The 18,777-nt window shown below is 33.8% G+C and overlaps 2 protein-coding genes across 3 annotated transcripts; one reads left to right on the forward strand and one right to left on the reverse strand.

Annotated features, from left to right (window-relative positions):
• Nucleotides 1-3,461: 3,461 nt before the first annotated feature.
• On the forward strand, nucleotides 3,462-14,478 carry LCAT3 (lecithin:cholesterol acyltransferase 3). Of its 2 annotated transcripts, none has more exons than XM_018121828.2 (11): nucleotides 3,462-3,781; nucleotides 4,694-4,785; nucleotides 6,674-6,801; nucleotides 6,923-7,094; nucleotides 7,257-7,308; nucleotides 8,722-8,822; nucleotides 10,145-10,324; nucleotides 11,905-12,062; nucleotides 12,813-12,867; nucleotides 13,134-13,187; nucleotides 14,193-14,478. In XM_018121828.2, the coding sequence occupies exons 1-11, from the start codon at nucleotides 3,562-3,564 to the stop codon at nucleotides 14,358-14,360; spliced, it is 1,380 nt and encodes a 459-aa protein (XP_017977317.2). In that variant the 5' UTR covers nucleotides 3,462-3,561; the 3' UTR covers nucleotides 14,361-14,478. The 2 variants fall into 2 exon arrangements, with proteins under 2 accessions (XP_017977317.2, XP_007029217.2); XM_007029155.3 differs by having other exon boundaries at nucleotides 3,463-3,781; nucleotides 6,959-7,094.
• Nucleotides 14,479-15,913: 1,435 nt separating this feature from the next.
• LOC18599260 (Tetratricopeptide repeat (TPR)-like superfamily protein) lies at nucleotides 15,914-18,197 on the reverse strand. Its single transcript, XM_007029156.3, has 2 exons — nucleotides 18,132-18,197; nucleotides 15,914-17,811 (listed from the first exon to the last, which is right to left on the reverse strand). Exon 2 carries the CDS (start codon nucleotides 17,591-17,593, stop codon nucleotides 15,938-15,940), a length of 1,656 nt encoding a protein of 551 aa, XP_007029218.3. The 5' UTR covers nucleotides 17,594-17,811; nucleotides 18,132-18,197; the 3' UTR covers nucleotides 15,914-15,937.
• Between the last annotated feature and the right edge of the window lie 580 nt (nucleotides 18,198-18,777).

The raw sequence follows: 18,777 nt of genomic DNA on the forward strand, positions 1-18,777 counted from the left end.
ATTAAGCATTTTTGGATGAAAGTTGTAGGTATTGTGTTTAAGTTAGTCTTATCCCTTGTCAAAAGAAGAAAAAATAGTACCAATGCTTGCAAGTGTTTTTTGTACAGTTTGATTAATTACAAGAACTTTAGTAAAAAAAAAATTTGCCATATACCTATAACGCTTTCAATGGCTTCTTGCTAAAAAGATCTTATCCTTTTTTTTAAATAAAAAATTAATATAAAACTAGATTAATCCATACCTAACAATAAAATTTTGGTTTAATCCAAGTAGCAGAGCAAAACAAGATCTTTGCTTGCCAGTAGGAAAAACGGCAACATGCGATTTTACATTTTTAGTAAATGTTTGATGAAGTTAAAAGCATGTAAGAAAAGTAACAACAAATCATATAGCATTTTTCCCAATGTTTGATGACGCAAAAAGCAAGTTGCAAAAGCAACAACCTAAGGGTACTTGATATGTGGGCACATAGGTTTAATGGCACTTGATGCCTGGTGGAGAATCCAAATATGTTTAATTTGTTATGGATGATAATATGCTTGGATATTTCGTACATGTGGAATGATTTATCAATTTGTGCAGTTATTGGTATATCTAAGAAAATTTTTTTTCAAAATTGAATTACCACAAACGAGCATAAATATTGACTTCTCAATTTTCATCTAATTTATTTCAACAACTATTGACTTATTTGATTTATTTCAATCATAATCAATAAATATTATATACATAAAAAAAAGTTAATAATAAATAAACATCACATAATTATCATATCAAACAAAAAATTAAGAAATATCAAATAATAAAGAGACTTTTCAAAGCCCAAATAAAAAGAATGATAAAAAATAGCATGAAAAACAAAACAGAAAGAAAAAAAATAATATCTGAATGTAGTTTTGATTTTTGGGTTTTCGTTTCTCTTAATTTTTGTAAGAAAAAAAACTCTAAAAGGATGATTTGTAGAAAGGGGGAAAAGGAGAGAATGATTTGTAAAAAGGGGGAAAGGAGAAGGTGATCAATAGGGAGAAAGAGAAGTATTTTTTGAGAGAGAATTTTTCTGAAAAAAAAATAACTCTCCTAAGAAGCTGACGTGTTTTTAAAAAAATGAGAAGAGAAAGCTCCAAACAGTAGCTTTTTTATAAGCTCTTTTTTTAAAGATTTGGTTCTTAAAAAAAAGCTATTTTTTAAAAACTTTTAACAAAATAGTGTTTGGCCAAACTTCTACTTTTAAGAAGTAGATAAGTTAAAACTAAGTTAGGTCAAACAAGCACTTAGTCACTAAGACTATTTCAACTATCACTGGCGGAAAAGAAAAATAATTTCAAGTTACAAAATTTTACTTAGACCCAACCAACATGTATATTCACGCGCAAGAGGGGATCTACATTTTCTCAAAACTTAACCCAATCTCTTATGCACACGAGCCCAATCTTTTTTCCTTGCTTGCAATAAACTCATAATGGGTTATCATATATAAAGCACTTACCTTTTTTGTACCTTGACAATATGAAATATTTAAACTTTATAAAATACATTATTTTTTTAACATAAACATTCTCTACAGATTACTCACAAAGCCTCTCCTCTAAAGAAAGATGAATGAATAGAAAACAGATTGTAGAAAATCCTCTGTTCTATGTTTTGTATTGAGATTTTAAAACATACAATTATTAAAAAATAGTTAAGCTTCTAAAATGACAGCAACCATCAATGCTTCTAGTTTAAAGGAAGTCAAATTAAGAATATCCTGTAGCATCATATTGTCTTCATCATCAAAGCCATGAAAGAATGAATTCGGAAGGAGTTTGGGTCCTAGATGATCTCTGTGATTGCCTTACTAGGCAATTGTTGATAAAAATGGATAAAAGTATATCCATTACTTCCTTAATTAAATTGCTTACTCTTTGGTGGTGGGTCACATTTTTCATGAAAGAAAATAAATTATATTCTTATCAAATGTAGTGCACAAAGTCTCAGTACATTGTAGAATAATAAATCTCGAAGGTCTATATAGGTGGTGGGTCACATTCATAACACTAAATTCTTGTCCTGAAATGATTTTGTAGTGTTTCTAGCAAATGCAAAATTCCAAAGGATATCCTACTCCGATTCCTTGTTAACCTATCCAATTGAAAATCTTTGTCTGTCCCCACTTAGCCCTTCCCACATACAGCTCATTGGGGACCATTCAGTCCAGCTAATGACATATAGCCACGTTTCAGGAATTTTGATCTCACCAAAATGAAAAAGGATAAAATTGGGATTTTGATTTCTTAGGGAGTCAAGGAAACAGACTCAGACTCAAGAGAGTGGCGGTTGCATTTTCGGGAAATATGCTATCGGTTGTAGAGAGTCAGAGATACACTCTTGCAGTTATGACGGTTTGGTGTAAACGAGCTAACTGCATGGCAAAAGACGTGGCAGCCGTTAACGTCTGTCACTTTTTTTTGCTTACTTGGACCTCTTTTTTAAATATTTTCCTTTTGTCTTTCATCTCTTGTAGTCTTGTTTACTATCACAGCTACTGCGGCAGAGGAAATGGGGCGCTCGTAGGAACCTCTATTTTTAAAAATTTTATAATATATGTTTATAATTTCATTTTTAAAATATTTTTTATTTGATAAAATGTCTCACAATTATTAGTTAATAATTAATTTTAATTAATTTAGAGATTAAAATACATCTTATTGTAGTAAAATTATTTTCCAAACCTCACTACTTGACTCACCTTTTGTTCACCCTCAATCACAAAATCTTGACTCCGTCACTGAAAGGTCTTTTTCGATTCTTGATTAAAATTACGTTTGATATAGTGGATGTGCCTCACATTTTTTGTATTTTAATTGAGAGATATCGTATTTTTCATATTTGGTGTAAAATATATCTATGAGAATCTCCTTCTCATAGACCATCACATTTCTACTTACCGATGAAAGATATAGTTGGCAAGAGATACTTTTACATATAAAAAACACATAATATTATTTTTAACTTATAAACTCCATAAAAAATTTTATTTATGTTATTTTACAAAATTTATCTCTTAATAATGCACATTTGCTACCAATTTTAATAAATATTTGTAATGAAATAAGTTTGATTTACAGCAATTGATGGGTGGTTATATTATTTTCATTTTTTTTCCAACTAGTTATCATTAATCCTACAAAAATATATATAAAATCTAACATATAACCAGATTTTGGGAAGCTATTTTCTGTAGATAAAATGAAACAAAATACATACCTATACCTAACACTCATCCCTAATTTGCAAAAAATGTTATGATTTGTAAGAAATCATTACATTGGTCTCACATGAAAAAAATAATAGTAATAGGGCAAGATAAGAATTAAGTAAAAATATAAGGGTCAATTAATGCAAAAGTGCAAAAATCTAATCCACCCTTAGTCTTATCCCGACCTTTTTCAGTTTCTACGCTCATTTATATATACCTACTCAAAGACTTCTTACTTCATTATCGCAACTACCACCCTACTCTCACACTCTCTCGGTCAAACCCGAAGATCCGAAACCCGAATTTAAATCTTAGTAAAAACGATGGTGGGAGACCTCCGTTTGTGCCCATGTTTCGGGTCTCGGGGCTCGGAAGAACCGGAAATGGAACTAGACCCGGTCCTCCTTGTCTCCGGAATGGGAGGGTCCATTCTTCATTCAAAGAGGAAGAAGTTCGGATTCGAGACCCGGGTTTGGGTTCGGATCCTGTTTTCCGATTTGGAGTTCAAGAAGAAGCTCTGGTCTCTGTATAATCCTGAAACAGGTACTCTTTGTTTCTTTTTGTTTTATCGTTAGCTTGCATGCATGTTTTGTACGTATAGAAATGTCTGTTCTTTGTTGGGTTATGTATATTTTTGTTTTTGTTTTTTTCCTGTTTGGTTCTTGGGATAGTGGAGGACAAGGAGGGAAAGGTTAAAAATTGGGTTTTGTATAACAATGAAGTTTGTTGTTTTTCTGTGTAAAGTTTTTGTTTGATATGAAAACATGAAGGGAAAGATTAAGTATGACATTTTTTATGCTGGCTTTTGTTTGGTTACTGCCTAAGTCAACAAAATAATAAGTATCTTAGCTGAATCGGAATTTTTTTTATTATAATTGATTCTATGTCTGGATATTTCCCTCCATCTTTTTTGTAATTTCTATTCATTTAGTCACAAGGGTCATGAAACAGGTATTATAGGAATTTACAATGCCCTGTATAAGCAATGGGACCTTTCCTATAGACCTAGATCAGAACCTCCATCACCTGATATCTCTACTCAAATGACTCTTTCACAGAGTATGCAATGTGCTTCCTGCAGCTTCAGCAACTAAAGACAACCAACAAACTTATTCATATTGATTCTTTCTAACGATAAATAATTAGTCCTTATTGTCCTGATTGTTCTGACGGGAAAGTCTTTATTCTTGATCATTCCCAGCTCCCCCTCTTCTCATAATGTTCCTCATGTGGTACTTTTTGTACAATATTATTGGTTAATTCCTTTGATTCCAGTTTGAAATGTTTGGAAGCTTGAAATTATGGGTATGCTTACCACTGGTAATATTGTCCTTTAAATACTGGATACGTGTAATCATTATTTATTTATTTATTTTTTGTTTGGATTTGTCTAAATGAAGCTTCTCCTTGGCATTAAAGCGCTTGTGTTGAAGTTGATGGATTTGTTATTTTCAGGTTATACTGAATCGTTAGATGATGACATCGAGATTTTGGTCCCTGATGATGATTATGGGCTATATGCAATCGATATACTGGATCCCTCCTGGGTAAAATCAGCTCTTCTCTTTAATAATTCTTGCTATTTGATGAAGCAATGTAGTCCTTTAAGCACAATGAAGTGTTCTGTTTGCATTCAATAAAAAAATTAAAATACCACATTGGAGACCATGACTTTGTCAAAACTATAAAACATCTATTATAGAATTTTTAAACAGGGTGGAGGCTGAATATTCAAGATCCTAAGAAGCGTTAGTTTGCCGAGTGCTAATGTCTCAAATTCAATTTTAATTTATATGTATGACAAAGTTTCTTAAAAGCTTCAGTGTATCCAGTCAATCTCTGGGAATTTATCATTTTCATATTTTTGGGTCAAATTCATGAGCATTTCTAGCAAGTTTTGAAAATTCATCTTTGCCATTTAATCAGAAGTTGTTTGAGTCCATCTGTATTTTTGAAGTTGCTTGATCACCTATTTTTGTACTCCTTGAGGGGATCTGGTAGAAGTGTTTCAAGAAGAGAGTCAGTCCTTGTTCCTAAAGGCATGTATGGCATAAGTTTGTGTAAGAGAGTGTGCACGCAGATTAGCTGCTTCAACTTTGTTATTCTTTGCTCCACCACAGATTGACTGAAGGAGCTATATTGGGAAGTGTTTGAGCCATAGCTGACAGCGCACGGTTGTAACCCTTGTTGCCCCTCTTAAGTTTCATTTTTTATAGGTTTGTCTTGACAAATGTTCTCTCCCTTCCTGCTATTTTTGCTCTGTGCTGATATTGCAGCTAATTTTGAATTGTCTTCATATACAGATTTTGTCGGTTATTTTTTGTTTCACCTATCTTGCACTTTAATTGAGTATCTATTTCAAACTTGATGTAACACACCCTCATTGGAATGGAAATTTGTCAGTGAAAACACATCTTTGAACAGACAGGGGGTCACCTTTCTTTTTCTTCTTGATTCGGTGATCATCACCTGAATAGCAATCCGGTGTTAGTCTTGCTTAATCTCTCTTGCTTTGATGCTTCATAGATTGCCATCTTTCTCTTTGTTCCCTACTTTTCAGCATTTCATCCCCTGAATTCACAATCCCATTGTTGATATTTCCTTACTTTCTACATCGTTTGATGTGTTACCAGATCTCAATTGTTGTTTTGGTCTTGGGACATCATTATTCCTTGCTAGATTCAAGCTTGATAGAATGAAATGAATTCTGTAAGGATGTCTATAGTCGTCTAGATTTATTTCATTATTTTCTGATATCAGATCAATGGCAGGGCTTTTTTCTAATTCTGCATGATAAGTGCTCAACATCATTGTTGTGAGACTCATTCTTCCCATAAAGCTCTATCCAGTAGAACAGGCTTACACCCCAAGAGAGTCCCAAGTTTAAATTCCTCTTATGTTTGAGTAAATTGTCAGATATAAAAAGGAAGAAAACTTCTTCCAAGCCTTCAAGTCTGTTGGTGGCCATTTCTGATCTGGCCTTGTAAGTTGGTCATTACTCATGTGATAATTATTTGCATGCAACTTTTCTTTTTTGGTGCAAGGGAGAGCACTAAGGCTTGATCCTATTATTTGCATGCATTTGACAAACTATGGATATAATGTCATTTATAGATTTATAAATCCTATTAAGGCTAGTTGTATCTGACAATCTATAAATTTATAAATCCTATTAAGGCTTCCCCATCTGCTTCGATCACTTTTTGTGCATATTATATATATATTCATATTTGGAAACTGGAAGGGCTGGCTTGGTTGGAATAGTTAAGTTTAATCTCCATTACTCAATGTGAGACATGATTGTTGGTTAAATAGTATGACAGAGGTTGTTCCTTCATTCTATTTTGGGTGTTTTCAGTCCTTGTCTCTTAACTGCAAGATCAAACTATCTTTATCTGTTATTTATTTCTGATATCGTATCTCTTGATCCTCCAGCTAGTTAAACTTATGCATTTGACAGAGGTGTATCATTTTCATGATATGATTGATATGCTAGTTGGATGTGGGTATAAGAAAGGAACCACATTGTTTGGATATGGTTATGATTTCCGCCAAAGCAATAGGTAACTCATTTTCAACTGCTCAGTTAAGATTTTTAGTTATATAAATGACTATATCTGGTTGTGTTTATACTCAGATCATGCCCGGAAGTTACTTGAACTTCCTTGATCTTGCTCTATATAGGTTTTGGTTACATGGATGCATGTTAACTATTGGCAGGATTGACAAATTAATGGAAGGTCTTAAAGTTAAGTTGGAAACTGCACACAAGGCTTCTGGAGGCAGAAAAGTTAATATTATCTCACATTCGATGGGAGGACTGTTGGTGCTATGTTTCTTGTCACTTCATAATGATGTGCGCAGTTTTTCTCTTGGTGACTAGTTGAAAATCATTTATAAATTTCGTGTTAGCTTTGAAGAAAAAATGAAGTCCCATCAAAGTTGATATTGTTCAATGGGAGGATTGCTAGCATTCTGTTTCATTGATAGAAGTGATAAGTTAATTGTTCATTGGCAGGTATTTTCCAAATATGTAAATAAGTGGATTACCATTGCGTGCCCTTTTCAAGGTAATTTCCTGCACATTAAGCATTTGAGTTTAGAAACATGCACTTTGCAGCTTTTTAGTGCAAAATGTAGGCACATATGATGGACATGAGTTGACAAATAACTTTGACGTGTCTACTTTAGATTCTTTAGAAACGTTGCTTTCATTCCTAGAGATTTGGAAACCACAACTATTCCATGTCAGCGATCATTTAGTGGTTGTTTTGGTTCTTAATTATTAAAGATAGTGGCAAATTTACTTAAGGGACGTTTACCACCATCAAAGTTTTGCTTACTTAACAAATGTAAGATATTTTTTTTTTCTTTTTGAGCTTCCAAGATTGTAAGTGAAAGGTGTATATTGTGCAATAATATTGAAAGCTCATGCTGCTTTAAGTTTTATACGTTGATGTTTTGTTCTTGCTCTTCTTAGTGGCACACATAATTTATTATCTTTTGCAGAGAAAAGTTGTTAGAATGTGTCCCATGAATGACTTGAAATATAATGCGTTCTAAATGATGGAAAATGAAATTATCGTTAAACAGACTAGCAACAGAGATTTTTATATTCTCTTTGGCTACAGATTTTTAGCTACTTTTGATACATTGTAATTGACAATCATGCTAAGCAGTGCCAGGCTGATAATTATGCAGATGCATATACCCGCTTCCCTTGATAATTAATCTTCAGCATATAACTAAGATATTTGTACTCAATATATTTATATATTTTTCACGACTTATAATAGTTGCACTTTTAGTGTTCCATTGTTTTGAGTTTAAAACAGGATCTTACAGTATTACTCTTTCAATTTCCTTTTTCTCCTTGATATTGTTCTCCACTCATTATGGCACCATCAAATAATTTCTTTTCATTGCTGCATTAACTGATTGAATAATCAGAAAATATCATGTATCATTCTTGCCTATGCTTTCACTTTTCACCACATGAATAATTCATGTTGCCATTTTCCTATCGAACTGCTATGACTTGAGCACGTAAACCCATGACATGTGTCTTAACTTTCCAAACTTTGTTTACATCTATGAAGTGAGTTGGCTTTATAAGTTGAACTATAGATTGGTAGTGGAAGTCCTGATGATATTATTTCAATTTCATCTGTCTTCTTACATTTTTTGTGTTAGCAACAACTTCTGCCATTCAGCCTTTCTTGTGGTTTTTTATTATGCTAATTTTATTTAGGGTTCCCTTACATGAAGATTGTAAGGTTGAATTTGTGCTTTTGCTTGACTCAACTAAGTGCTCATCCCACTAGTTTGCTTTTGCTTGGTCTCATATGATGGTATATCAAAAGGGACCAATATCTCAAAATTGAAAAAGGCTAGTCATCCTGTAATATCGTTGGATAACTTCCCCCTCCATCCCACCTTTAATATCCAATCGGTTATCACAAATTCTCAAATATGCTTAACAGGTGCCCCAGGATGTGTCAATGATTCTCTCTTAACTGGATTGCAGTTTGTTGAAGGTTTTGAAGCCTACTTCTTTGTATCAAGGTGGACGATGCACCAACTGGTAATTTCTAAATTCAGAGTGGTTGGCCTTGTAGATGACAAATGGATATTTGATTTTCAAGACGAAGATATCTTAAAAGCGTTGAAGATGGATACCAATTTATCATTAAGTGCTTCTCTTCTTTTTTGTTTGTCAGATTAGCAATCAATCTAACCCACGTAATATTCTGTTAATGCATAGTAATTATCTGACATGCTTAGGGATTTGCTTGCCCAAAAAATTTAAGTTGAGGATGCTTATGTTAGTGAAGGTACTCTTTCCAAAGTGTTCAATGCCTATCTTGAAGCTAAAGCTGGAAAATCATGTCATATGCTGGCTGTTTTGGGCATAATTGGGTTAGATATGTGGTTATATCTGAAAAGCCAGTTTATATGAAGAGAAATATAAAGTTTTCTTTTATATAGAGATATAAAGAGAAATGTAAGCTTGGCTGAGGAATGCTTTTTGGCAAGCCGAATTTTTTGGGTAAGAAAAATATGGTTTTTGCTGGTTAAAAGTGTAAATAATTTGAATTGTTGGAAAGTAAAGGCAAAACACATGTTGACTTAGTGTAACTTAGGGTAGATGAACAAAATAATCATGTACACTGTATTACTGTAGCCACATTTTTCTAGCACCACAACTACTGCCACCTGTACCATTCAAATTACTATGTTGTTACCATCTTTTTGCTTCTGCTTACGCAATGGTCGCAATTGCTCTAATTACTGTATGGTTGAAATATAAGTCCTATTACCTGTAGAGTGTAAATGTCTAAAACATGGAAGTAATTCTTTCTAATGTCCAAATATTTTCATGACAGTCTATTTGTTTTCAATTTTATGCCTGATTTTCACATTTTCTGTAAATTACTTCTAATCTTCACAACAATTAAGGGAATAAATAAAATTAAATAGGACATTTGAATTTGGGGAGTATTTTCTACTACATGATGCTTGAAATTTTTTTGTTGAGATAAGTACATGTGCTTCCTGTACACCCTGGAATGCAATGTTGGGAATGGTTACTTTCACGTTGTACTTCAAACTGACTTTTGTGAACTCTGACTTGATTGTCTAACAGTTCTTTAATATGGTGACTAACTCATCTGCTCGCTGCTTCAATATTATTTATGATTGTGGTTAATTCTTTACATGCTATGAGCAAAGTGACAGTTTGGTTTAGCATCTCGTTCATATTATAGAGCACATCCAGGAAAATCACATTAATTGTTATTTGTTAGTATCCCCACCTCAATAACCACATGATGAAATATGGCAGCAATTTTTGGTTTAGCACTTTCATTAGCCTTTGTTTATTTATGGTTTTTGTTTTATGTGTAGTTGGTTGAGTGCCCATCAGTCTACGAGATGTTGCCAAATCCAGATTTTAGTTGGAAAATGCAACCACAAATTAATGTTTGGCGAGAGCATTCTGAAGATGGGGAAACTTCTGTTAAACTGGAGTCGTACAGCCCAACTGAAAGCATTGTTCTCTTCAATGAAGCATTGAGGCATAATGAGGTGATTAACTTTGCTTTACTTATCTTTCAAAAAAAAAAAAAAAACCTTTGCTTTACATATTCTTCATAAAAGAAAAAGAACTTTGCTTTCCATATAGCTTGAGAACACTGTTTTTTTTTTTTTTTGAAAATTAGCTTGAGAACACTGTAACTCTTGTAATGAAGGTGGTGAACCTTTTTTGTTGCACTACTCCCTTGTCTCTCTCTCTTTCCCTGCTTGTATACCTTGTTTAAAAAAATTATGATACTTAACCTGACAAGCCATTGGTCCTTGACAAGAGATGTTTGATCCATCTCTGCTTTCATTTGGAATTTCTTGATCACAAGTATGAGTGATTTTATTTTGTAATTATGTCTTAACTGACATGGAGAGTTCTGCTTAGTCTCTTGTAAGTGCATTTTCTTGCTTTAAGGGAATATCTGCTTGAAAAATAAGAAAACTGTACCTCAGTGTTGGAAACATTGAAGTGTAGGTCTTGATCACTTCTCATAGACTTATCTCTAAGCTGGACAAAATATAAATGTTCTTTTAGCCAGGTTTAAATCTTATTTATTTAGGATGCCTATGGGAACTAAATGAAGATTAGAGCAAATCATGATTAAGAATAATAATTAAGGGGACAGGAGTGATGGAGGGAAATTTACTGACTTCAAAATTCTGTAGACAGATTTGCTGGACTCAAATAGAATAAGGATAAGCCAGAAAAACAATTTAAACAGAAAGCATTTTAACATTCTATTGTTCAAATTACTATGTTGCTCAGACTCTTCATTTTCCTTGAAGAACCTGTGTCGGGTGCCTATCTGATGAACATGGATATGGAGGTCTGACTCTCCAGATATAAAGAAAAACTTGCAAAAAGTTGAGCATACCATTGTTGGACACATGCCCATATCCCACACTTACCCCCGAGTCTGAGTAACATACTCAATTAACCCTTTCTCCCTCTATACTTCTCCCAATCCAAACACAATGTAATATCCTGCATACATTTTAGTTACTAGAAATGAAAACTTGATTAATTGAGTAGTGCTGAAAGAATAACACTTTTATCTATGCTTCGAACCAACAAAAAAAAAATGATTTAGTCTTCATGCTGTGGAATGAGAAGCCAGTTTGAAGTAGCAACAATCCTGGAAGAAAATTTTTCTGTTCCTTCAGTATGAATTCTTGGCCAAACTGATGAAAATGAAAGTTTTTATTGAAATCCCAGATGGTGGTTACTTCTTTTGTAGCAGGTCTGTCAGGTCACTATTTTCTACAACTTACAATTCACGTGTTACTCTTTAAGTTTTTCTTCTTGCTGCCAAAATTCTCAACAAAAGGGGTGTTTGTTCTGTCATATGTAACAGAATTCCTGACTTTTAACTCTAGATATGATTGATAATTGCTTACTGGATCTGTTAAGCTACTCATGTCTGTTTAGGGTTCTTTGCTCTAAATATCAGTCTTGTTGCTGCCAAAATTTTTGTAGAGTTTATGGTTGTTTTTTCACATTCTTCTTTGCACCTTCTATAATCTAATATTTAATTCTTATTTTGCCTATTGCTGCCACTTTTTTTTTTTGGGTGCTGTTGCAGTTAAATTATGGTGGGAATACAATAGCTTTACCTTTCAACATTTCCATCCTTAATTGGGCTGCTGGTACACGCAAAGTTATCAACAATGCTAAACTACCAAGTGGAATCTGCTTCTATAACATTTACGGGACATCTTTTGACACACCATTTGATGTTTGGTATGTGATTGAATTGCTTTGTCAGTTAGGATTTTGTTTATTATAAGAGCATTTGAGAGGGATATGAAGTCTCTAAATAGAATCCTTGACCTGTTTTTGGCTACTCTGTACATGATGAATAATTACAAGATTAAGAGCAAGTAAAATGTAATAATTATAGCATTTAACTACATAAAAATTCAAGAGATCCAATTTTGAGATATGTAAACTTCAATTGGGAACTTATGCATGTGTTTTAACTTAACTGAAATTTGGTGAGATCCCAGGTTGTTGTTAAATGGTGTTATATTTCTGCATTGGCATTGTTTGGTGTTTGTTGTGGCCTTATTCTAGGATTAGCGTCCCTATTGGTTCAACTTTAAACATGCATTTATGAATGGTTGACTCCTATGATTTGGTAGATATCATCCTTGAATTTGTTAATTAATATATGCCACAAAAAGTGTTGGGACAAATAGCATTACTCAATTTGATATTAGTACAATTTTAACTGGGAACTAATGATCCATATCAGAGATGAATTGTTTGTTTGATAATTCCTAAATTCTAGTTACCAAATGTACAAAGATCAACTTAATTTCAGTAATTTTAAAGTTGAATTACCCTCCTCCCCCTCTGCAATTAAAAAAAGAAAAAGACTAAAGGTTCACACAAAAATATTTTCTTCTTTCATTTGAAAGAAGAAATTGAAATTTGCTTTATATCAGTTTTAAAGACTGGCTTATTAACGCATATGACATTTATTTGCAGTTATGGTACAGAAACTTCACCAATTGGGGACCTGTCAGAAATATGTCACACAATGGTGAGTTTTGTATTTGAGTTTATAGCATCCAATTCCATGTTAGCTTGATCCTTAGCCCATGATTTGAACCATAACAATATTGCTGCTTAAATCTAGATTGTTATTTTAGCCCCCTTATAAGTTATAATGTATTACTGTCTATCCCAGCTATAACTGCTTCTTTACTCTTTTGTACCCAAGAATTTCCTCCCGATTTGGCTCAATATTCATCAAAACTAAGGTACCACCCTCTGTATCCTTACTGTTTCTGTACTTGTTTTTTCCAGCCTCAATATAGTTACGTAGATGGAGATGGAACTGTTCCTGCAGAATCAGCAATGGTACTCTCTTTAACTATTCATTAAATTCATTTATTAACCTGAATTTAATTAGAGAAACTTTGTGATGGTCCTTGGCATAATTGAAATTCAGCAAATCATTTTTTATTAGACAAGGATTTGATTGTTATGTACCTGCAGAAAAATGGTCAGGTTTAGTGACATGGCACGTGGTAGTATGAGAACATGAAAGGAATTTGAAAGACTAATTAGCTTCTATTTGTATACATTTCTATGTTCATAACATATTATAAAAGGGACTAGACAAAATGAATAGTATCTTACAATTAGACAGCTGCTATACTTGTCTTAGTTTACCAACAAGGAAATATACCATATTTAATATTCATTCAAAACCCTGTCTTAATATCTTCCAAATCATTCTCCTGACACAATCTAGCATATACTACATCATGACATGAGAATCAGGATAACAGATGCAGCAAAATATAAACTATAGTTAACCGTGTCAACACAAGTAGGAGGAAGTCAACATTCTGGGGTTGTCTAAGATGCATGGAGTTTTCAAATTTAGCGTATGAAAGGATAAGCAAACAAATATTCATATAGGTTAAGTAGTTTCAGAATCCTTCTAAATTTTGAAGGAATGATTTATTGCTTGAATTCAATAGACCTCTTTGGCAGTGACTGGAAAAAGTTGCCTTCCCCTTCTCTCATTCTCTGCCCTACAGTTCTCATCATTTATCTTGCCTCATATGAAATTATACGTTATTGAAGCCAAGCATGTCAAGTTATCATCAGTGGGCTATCAGTTGTTTGAGAAGGTAATCTTATATCAGGAGCATGGTCCCTGGTTACCACAGTAGTCAACAATCAGGAATCAAGGCAATAGAGTTCAAAATCATGATTGTTATAATTGTTGCTGTTCCATCTGGTATTTCCAAGTGGTTTTCTTCATTACTTGATGAACCATTGTTATGTGAATATTGAATGAATACTTTTTTCTCCAGCATGTACCATTAACCGAACAAAGTTTCTATCTTTCAGGCAGATCGATTTGCTGCAGTTGAGAGAGCAGGAGTTGCTGCCAGTCATCGAGGACTTTTATGTGACAAAACAGTATTTAAACTTATTCAAAAATGGTTAGGTGTTGAGCAGAAGGTCACCAGGAAGTACTCAAAGACTTCCAAAGTGGCAGATGCTTCTTCAAACTAGAAATTTTTTGCTACTTTTTTAATGGCTTGAACATGTTAGTCTTAACATGTAGTATTTATCAAACATTGTCCATGATCATGCAAATAAAAGCAGTATACAGACTCATTATATATAGCAACATCAATATCAAGTTGATGCATTCATATTTTTTTCTGCCTTTTCAATTGCATAGATAATAAAAGATAAAACAGTTTCATCCCCAAAAAAGGATTTGGAAACATTCATCCAAAAGGGATTAATACTCATTGTTTTAGGTCCATGAGACATGAATTCATGAACCATACAGGTGCGCAGGATGATTCTCATCTTGCAAGGTTCACCGTCTCTTATTTCTCCCTCTTACAAGCAGAGTTTTGAAGAACGAACACAACTGTTTCCATTTTACGTCCCAAAATCACTTTACGTTAATGGTAACATAACAAGTGCATCATTTGATTTGTTAGTCCAAAACACCTTTATTTATTTATTCTTCTCTCAAAACTCTTTTTTGCCCTCTCTTTAGAGAATCTAAATTCTATCTCTTTAGGATCATTTGACGCAGGAGAATTTATCACAATTTCAATCTCCACTTCTTTACGTATTGATTTGGAACTCATTTAGAGTTTTAAGAAAAGAAAGCACTTTCAAAACACCAACACCTTCATTGGGAGGGATGATAAGGGAAATCAAAAGAAGAATCTATTTCTCTTATCAGCTGTCTCATTCTCACATAAAAATTGATTAATCAGGAGGATGATAGTGCATTAAAATTACAAGAACTAGGAGGAAAGAATCAAATTGTCCCCCTAAGTACACAGGCCACAAATGGCATAGCTAATTTAATGCAAGTAATGAAAAACAAGTGTAAGCTATGGCTTCCATGAGGATAGAGGTCCAAAACTACCACTTGGAATGAGTGGAAACAAAGCTGTAAATCCAAAGGATTTGATTTTGGAAATGTGGATAAAGCATTCCCATTTCAGCACAAAATGTACAACCAAAATAAAGCAATTTAGTATAAAGAAACAAGGTTTATGCTTGTAAAATATGATTCATGCTCAATGGATAGTTTCAAAATGAATAGAACACCAGGTCAAACATTGTTATAATCTCAAAATGCTCCAAAAAAACTAAAAGGGCAGAAAGGGAATTACTTACTTCATATCCTTTCCGTTCCTAGGCAGGGCAAGAATCATATGCTGTTTTGGTGCTCAAGTTTCTTACCTAAAAAAATGTAAGCAGATGAAAGGTGATAACAAAATTATTTTAGGAAAGATGCGAAAGTTTGACATAAGGTTGCTCAAGATCTTTAGCTTGTCGGCTTCTGGACAAGTTTTGCACTCATTTCCACCACTAATACTACAACAGAGAAACACTTGACTCAAATCTATATTCACGACGCTTGCTCTCTATTTTGTATAGAACCTTGGAAAGGATGCAGGAAAAATTATTCACTTAAACAAATTAGATATATGGAAAATTTTATAATAGACTGGGTACACTATTCAACAGAAGTTTTTTTCTTTTTGCTCGGTACTGTTCACGAGAAGTTACTGAAAGTAAATGAATGAAAATGAAAGAAAACTGATTGTATATTATCAAAGAACTGCCCTGGCAATATGATTTTCTCTAATGCTACAACTTTCATTGTAGCGTTTAACAGTGACTCGACTACTTCCTGCTTCTTTACTGAGCCCTTTCTTCCTCATTATATCTCTCAAGTTGTCAACAGAATCCCACCTTCCAACAGCAGCATAGAAATTTGAAAGAAGCACATAATTCCCAGGCTTATCTGGTTCTAATTCCAACAGATGCTTCGCAGCAAACTCACCTCTACCAATATCTTGGTTAAGACTACAGGCGTTTAGCAATGCGCTCCATGTTAGAGCCGTAGGCTTGATACCATTCTTAATCATATCATCTAGAAGAGACCATGCCTCGTCTATTTGACCAGCCCGACCTAAAACATCAATGAAGCAAGCATAATGTTCTTGATCCGGGTTAAGACCATACTTCTCCCTCATTGAATTAAAACACTTCCGACCTTCTTCAACTTGCCCTGAATGCCCACAAGCAGATAAAACAGCAAGAAATGTTACAGAATTGGGCACAACTCCTTTGCCTTCCACCCTCATCTGCTTGAACAGCTCAAGAGCTTCAAGCCCATATCCATGACTCCCATATGCATCTATCATGCTTGTCCATGAAACCACACATTTGTGTAAAATGCCATCAAATAATGATCTTGCATTCAAAATCTTCCCGCACTTTGCATACATATCCAATATAACATTACATAACTGTGTATCATCAGTAAACCCATAACGTAATGCCACACAGTGGATTTGCTTTCCAATCCATAAATCTACATTTTCAGAGCAAGCTCCAAGAGCACTAGTAAGTGCAACAACATTGGGTCTCATTTTACTCATAATTGAAAATGCCTCTCTGAACTTTCGATTTTTAATGCATCCTCTTATCAAAGAATTGCATATTACATTGTCCATCATATTGTTTAAACTAGAGAAAACTTTCAGGGCTTCACTAATACACTCCACATCTGAGTAAAAGTCAATGAGAGCAGTACTCAGAATCACTAAATCACGGCCGAACACAACAACCAAACCATGAATCTGCTTTCCTTGTTCAAAAGCCTTTAAAGAAGCACAAGATTTTAGCACAGAACACAAAGTGAACTCGCTAAGCTGCACTCTTTCCCTTCTCATTGTCGCAAAAACATCAAGTGCTTCTTTAGCAAGACCCTGCCTCAAAAAGCTTGAAATCAAAGCATTCCATGTCACAACATCCTTCAGTTCAATTTCTTCAAATGCCCTAACTGAATCACCCAAGCATCCATACTTCGAATACAAGTTCATTAATGCAGTTTTGGCTACTGTTCCCGCATCCACACCTGTCTTAATCATTAGTCCATGCACTTGCTTTCCATGTTTTGTGCCCGGCAAAGAAGAGCAGGCACTCAAAACTGATGAAAAAGAATATGCATTAAGGTCACAGCACGAAAGATGCATGTGACAAAAGAGAGTCCACGTTGCTTGAATGTTGCCATTACGAACATACGAGCCAAGTTGACTATTCAATGAATAGATATCTTGAAGGGGCAATTCATCGAAGGAGTGGCGGATGTGGGCATATCGTTTCTGAAGCTTTATCATCAAGACTTCCTTTGGAGCAATAGCTCGAAGGTTTCTGGTCGGGTAACTAAGATAATGAATGCAACAATAAGACACAGACATAAATCTACGAGACCAAAGGCCACTCTATCCATGAAACTGCAATTTATTAAGTTTGATCTTAAGAAACTTGGGCAAGTCCGAGAGGTCGGTTTTTCCAGCTTCCAGGGCTTGCATTCCACGATGGTCAATGGCTGAGTGAATGAGAGCCAAACAAGCCAAAAGACTGACAATCAAGCTCAATGGTTGAGGCTTAAGGTCTTTCAAAGCGAAGAAACCATCTACAAAAATCAACCTCAGCTTTTAAGAAGATATACCCACAAAATTTAAAACTGAGATAAAGTTCTACAATCAAAAAATTTAACTCAAGAACCAATGAATTTCCACTCCACACAGTTCTAGTTAAACACATCAACCCAAAGATACAAAATTTAATCTCACAGGAGAAAGTTAACTTCTAAATCAAACCCAACAATCAGACAGGACTCAATTAAAAATTTTCCCTTCTTTTCTCATCAACCAAGAACAAAATATAGTATACAAATTTTATGAACACTAAAAGCTATGGAGAGTCATAAGGTGAAAAAATGGATAGACTTGCCTGATAAAATCAGCATGACAACTCTGTTTGCCTCTGCATCCTCTGTGCAAAATCCAACTGAAACGGTTGGGTCGGGTCATATTGGAGGGGGCTTTTGGGCCGTGGGTTGGGTCGGTTCATATAGGAGGGGGTTTTGGGCCATGGGATGGGAAAGGAAAGGGTTGGGTGGTTGGGTCGGGTCAGGCCGCCAGGGCAGTTGTCTTTAAGTATTTTTAGTATTTATTATGTTCATAAAATTTTATAATAAATATACTAATGTAAAGCTTTTTAAATGGACATATTGCATACTCAGCTATAATTTTAATAATTTGAATAATTTATTTAATCATATAAATATAAATAAATGAATTAAAATGTTACAAACTACTTAAGATATTAAAGAGATTTTAGTAGTCAAAAAAGTAAATTTAAAAATAATAGAATCAAGATTGAAAAGCTCAGATATAATATTTTATGCTAATCAAAATGTATAATAATCAATGAATTAATAAATTGGAGATAATTTTTATTTTAATATATTGAAATTTATCAATTTTTCAATTTTGATAGTTTTATCATATTTTACATCTAAAAATTATTAATTTAGTAGAGTATATTAATTTGACATTATTCATCCAAATAAATGAAACCATTAAACTTATGCTGC

This window comes from Theobroma cacao, chromosome 5 (assembly GCF_053813885.1).
Source record: "Theobroma cacao isolate CCN51 chromosome 5, ASM5381388v1, whole genome shotgun sequence".
Lineage (NCBI taxonomy): Eukaryota > Viridiplantae > Streptophyta > Magnoliopsida > Malvales > Malvaceae > Theobroma > Theobroma cacao.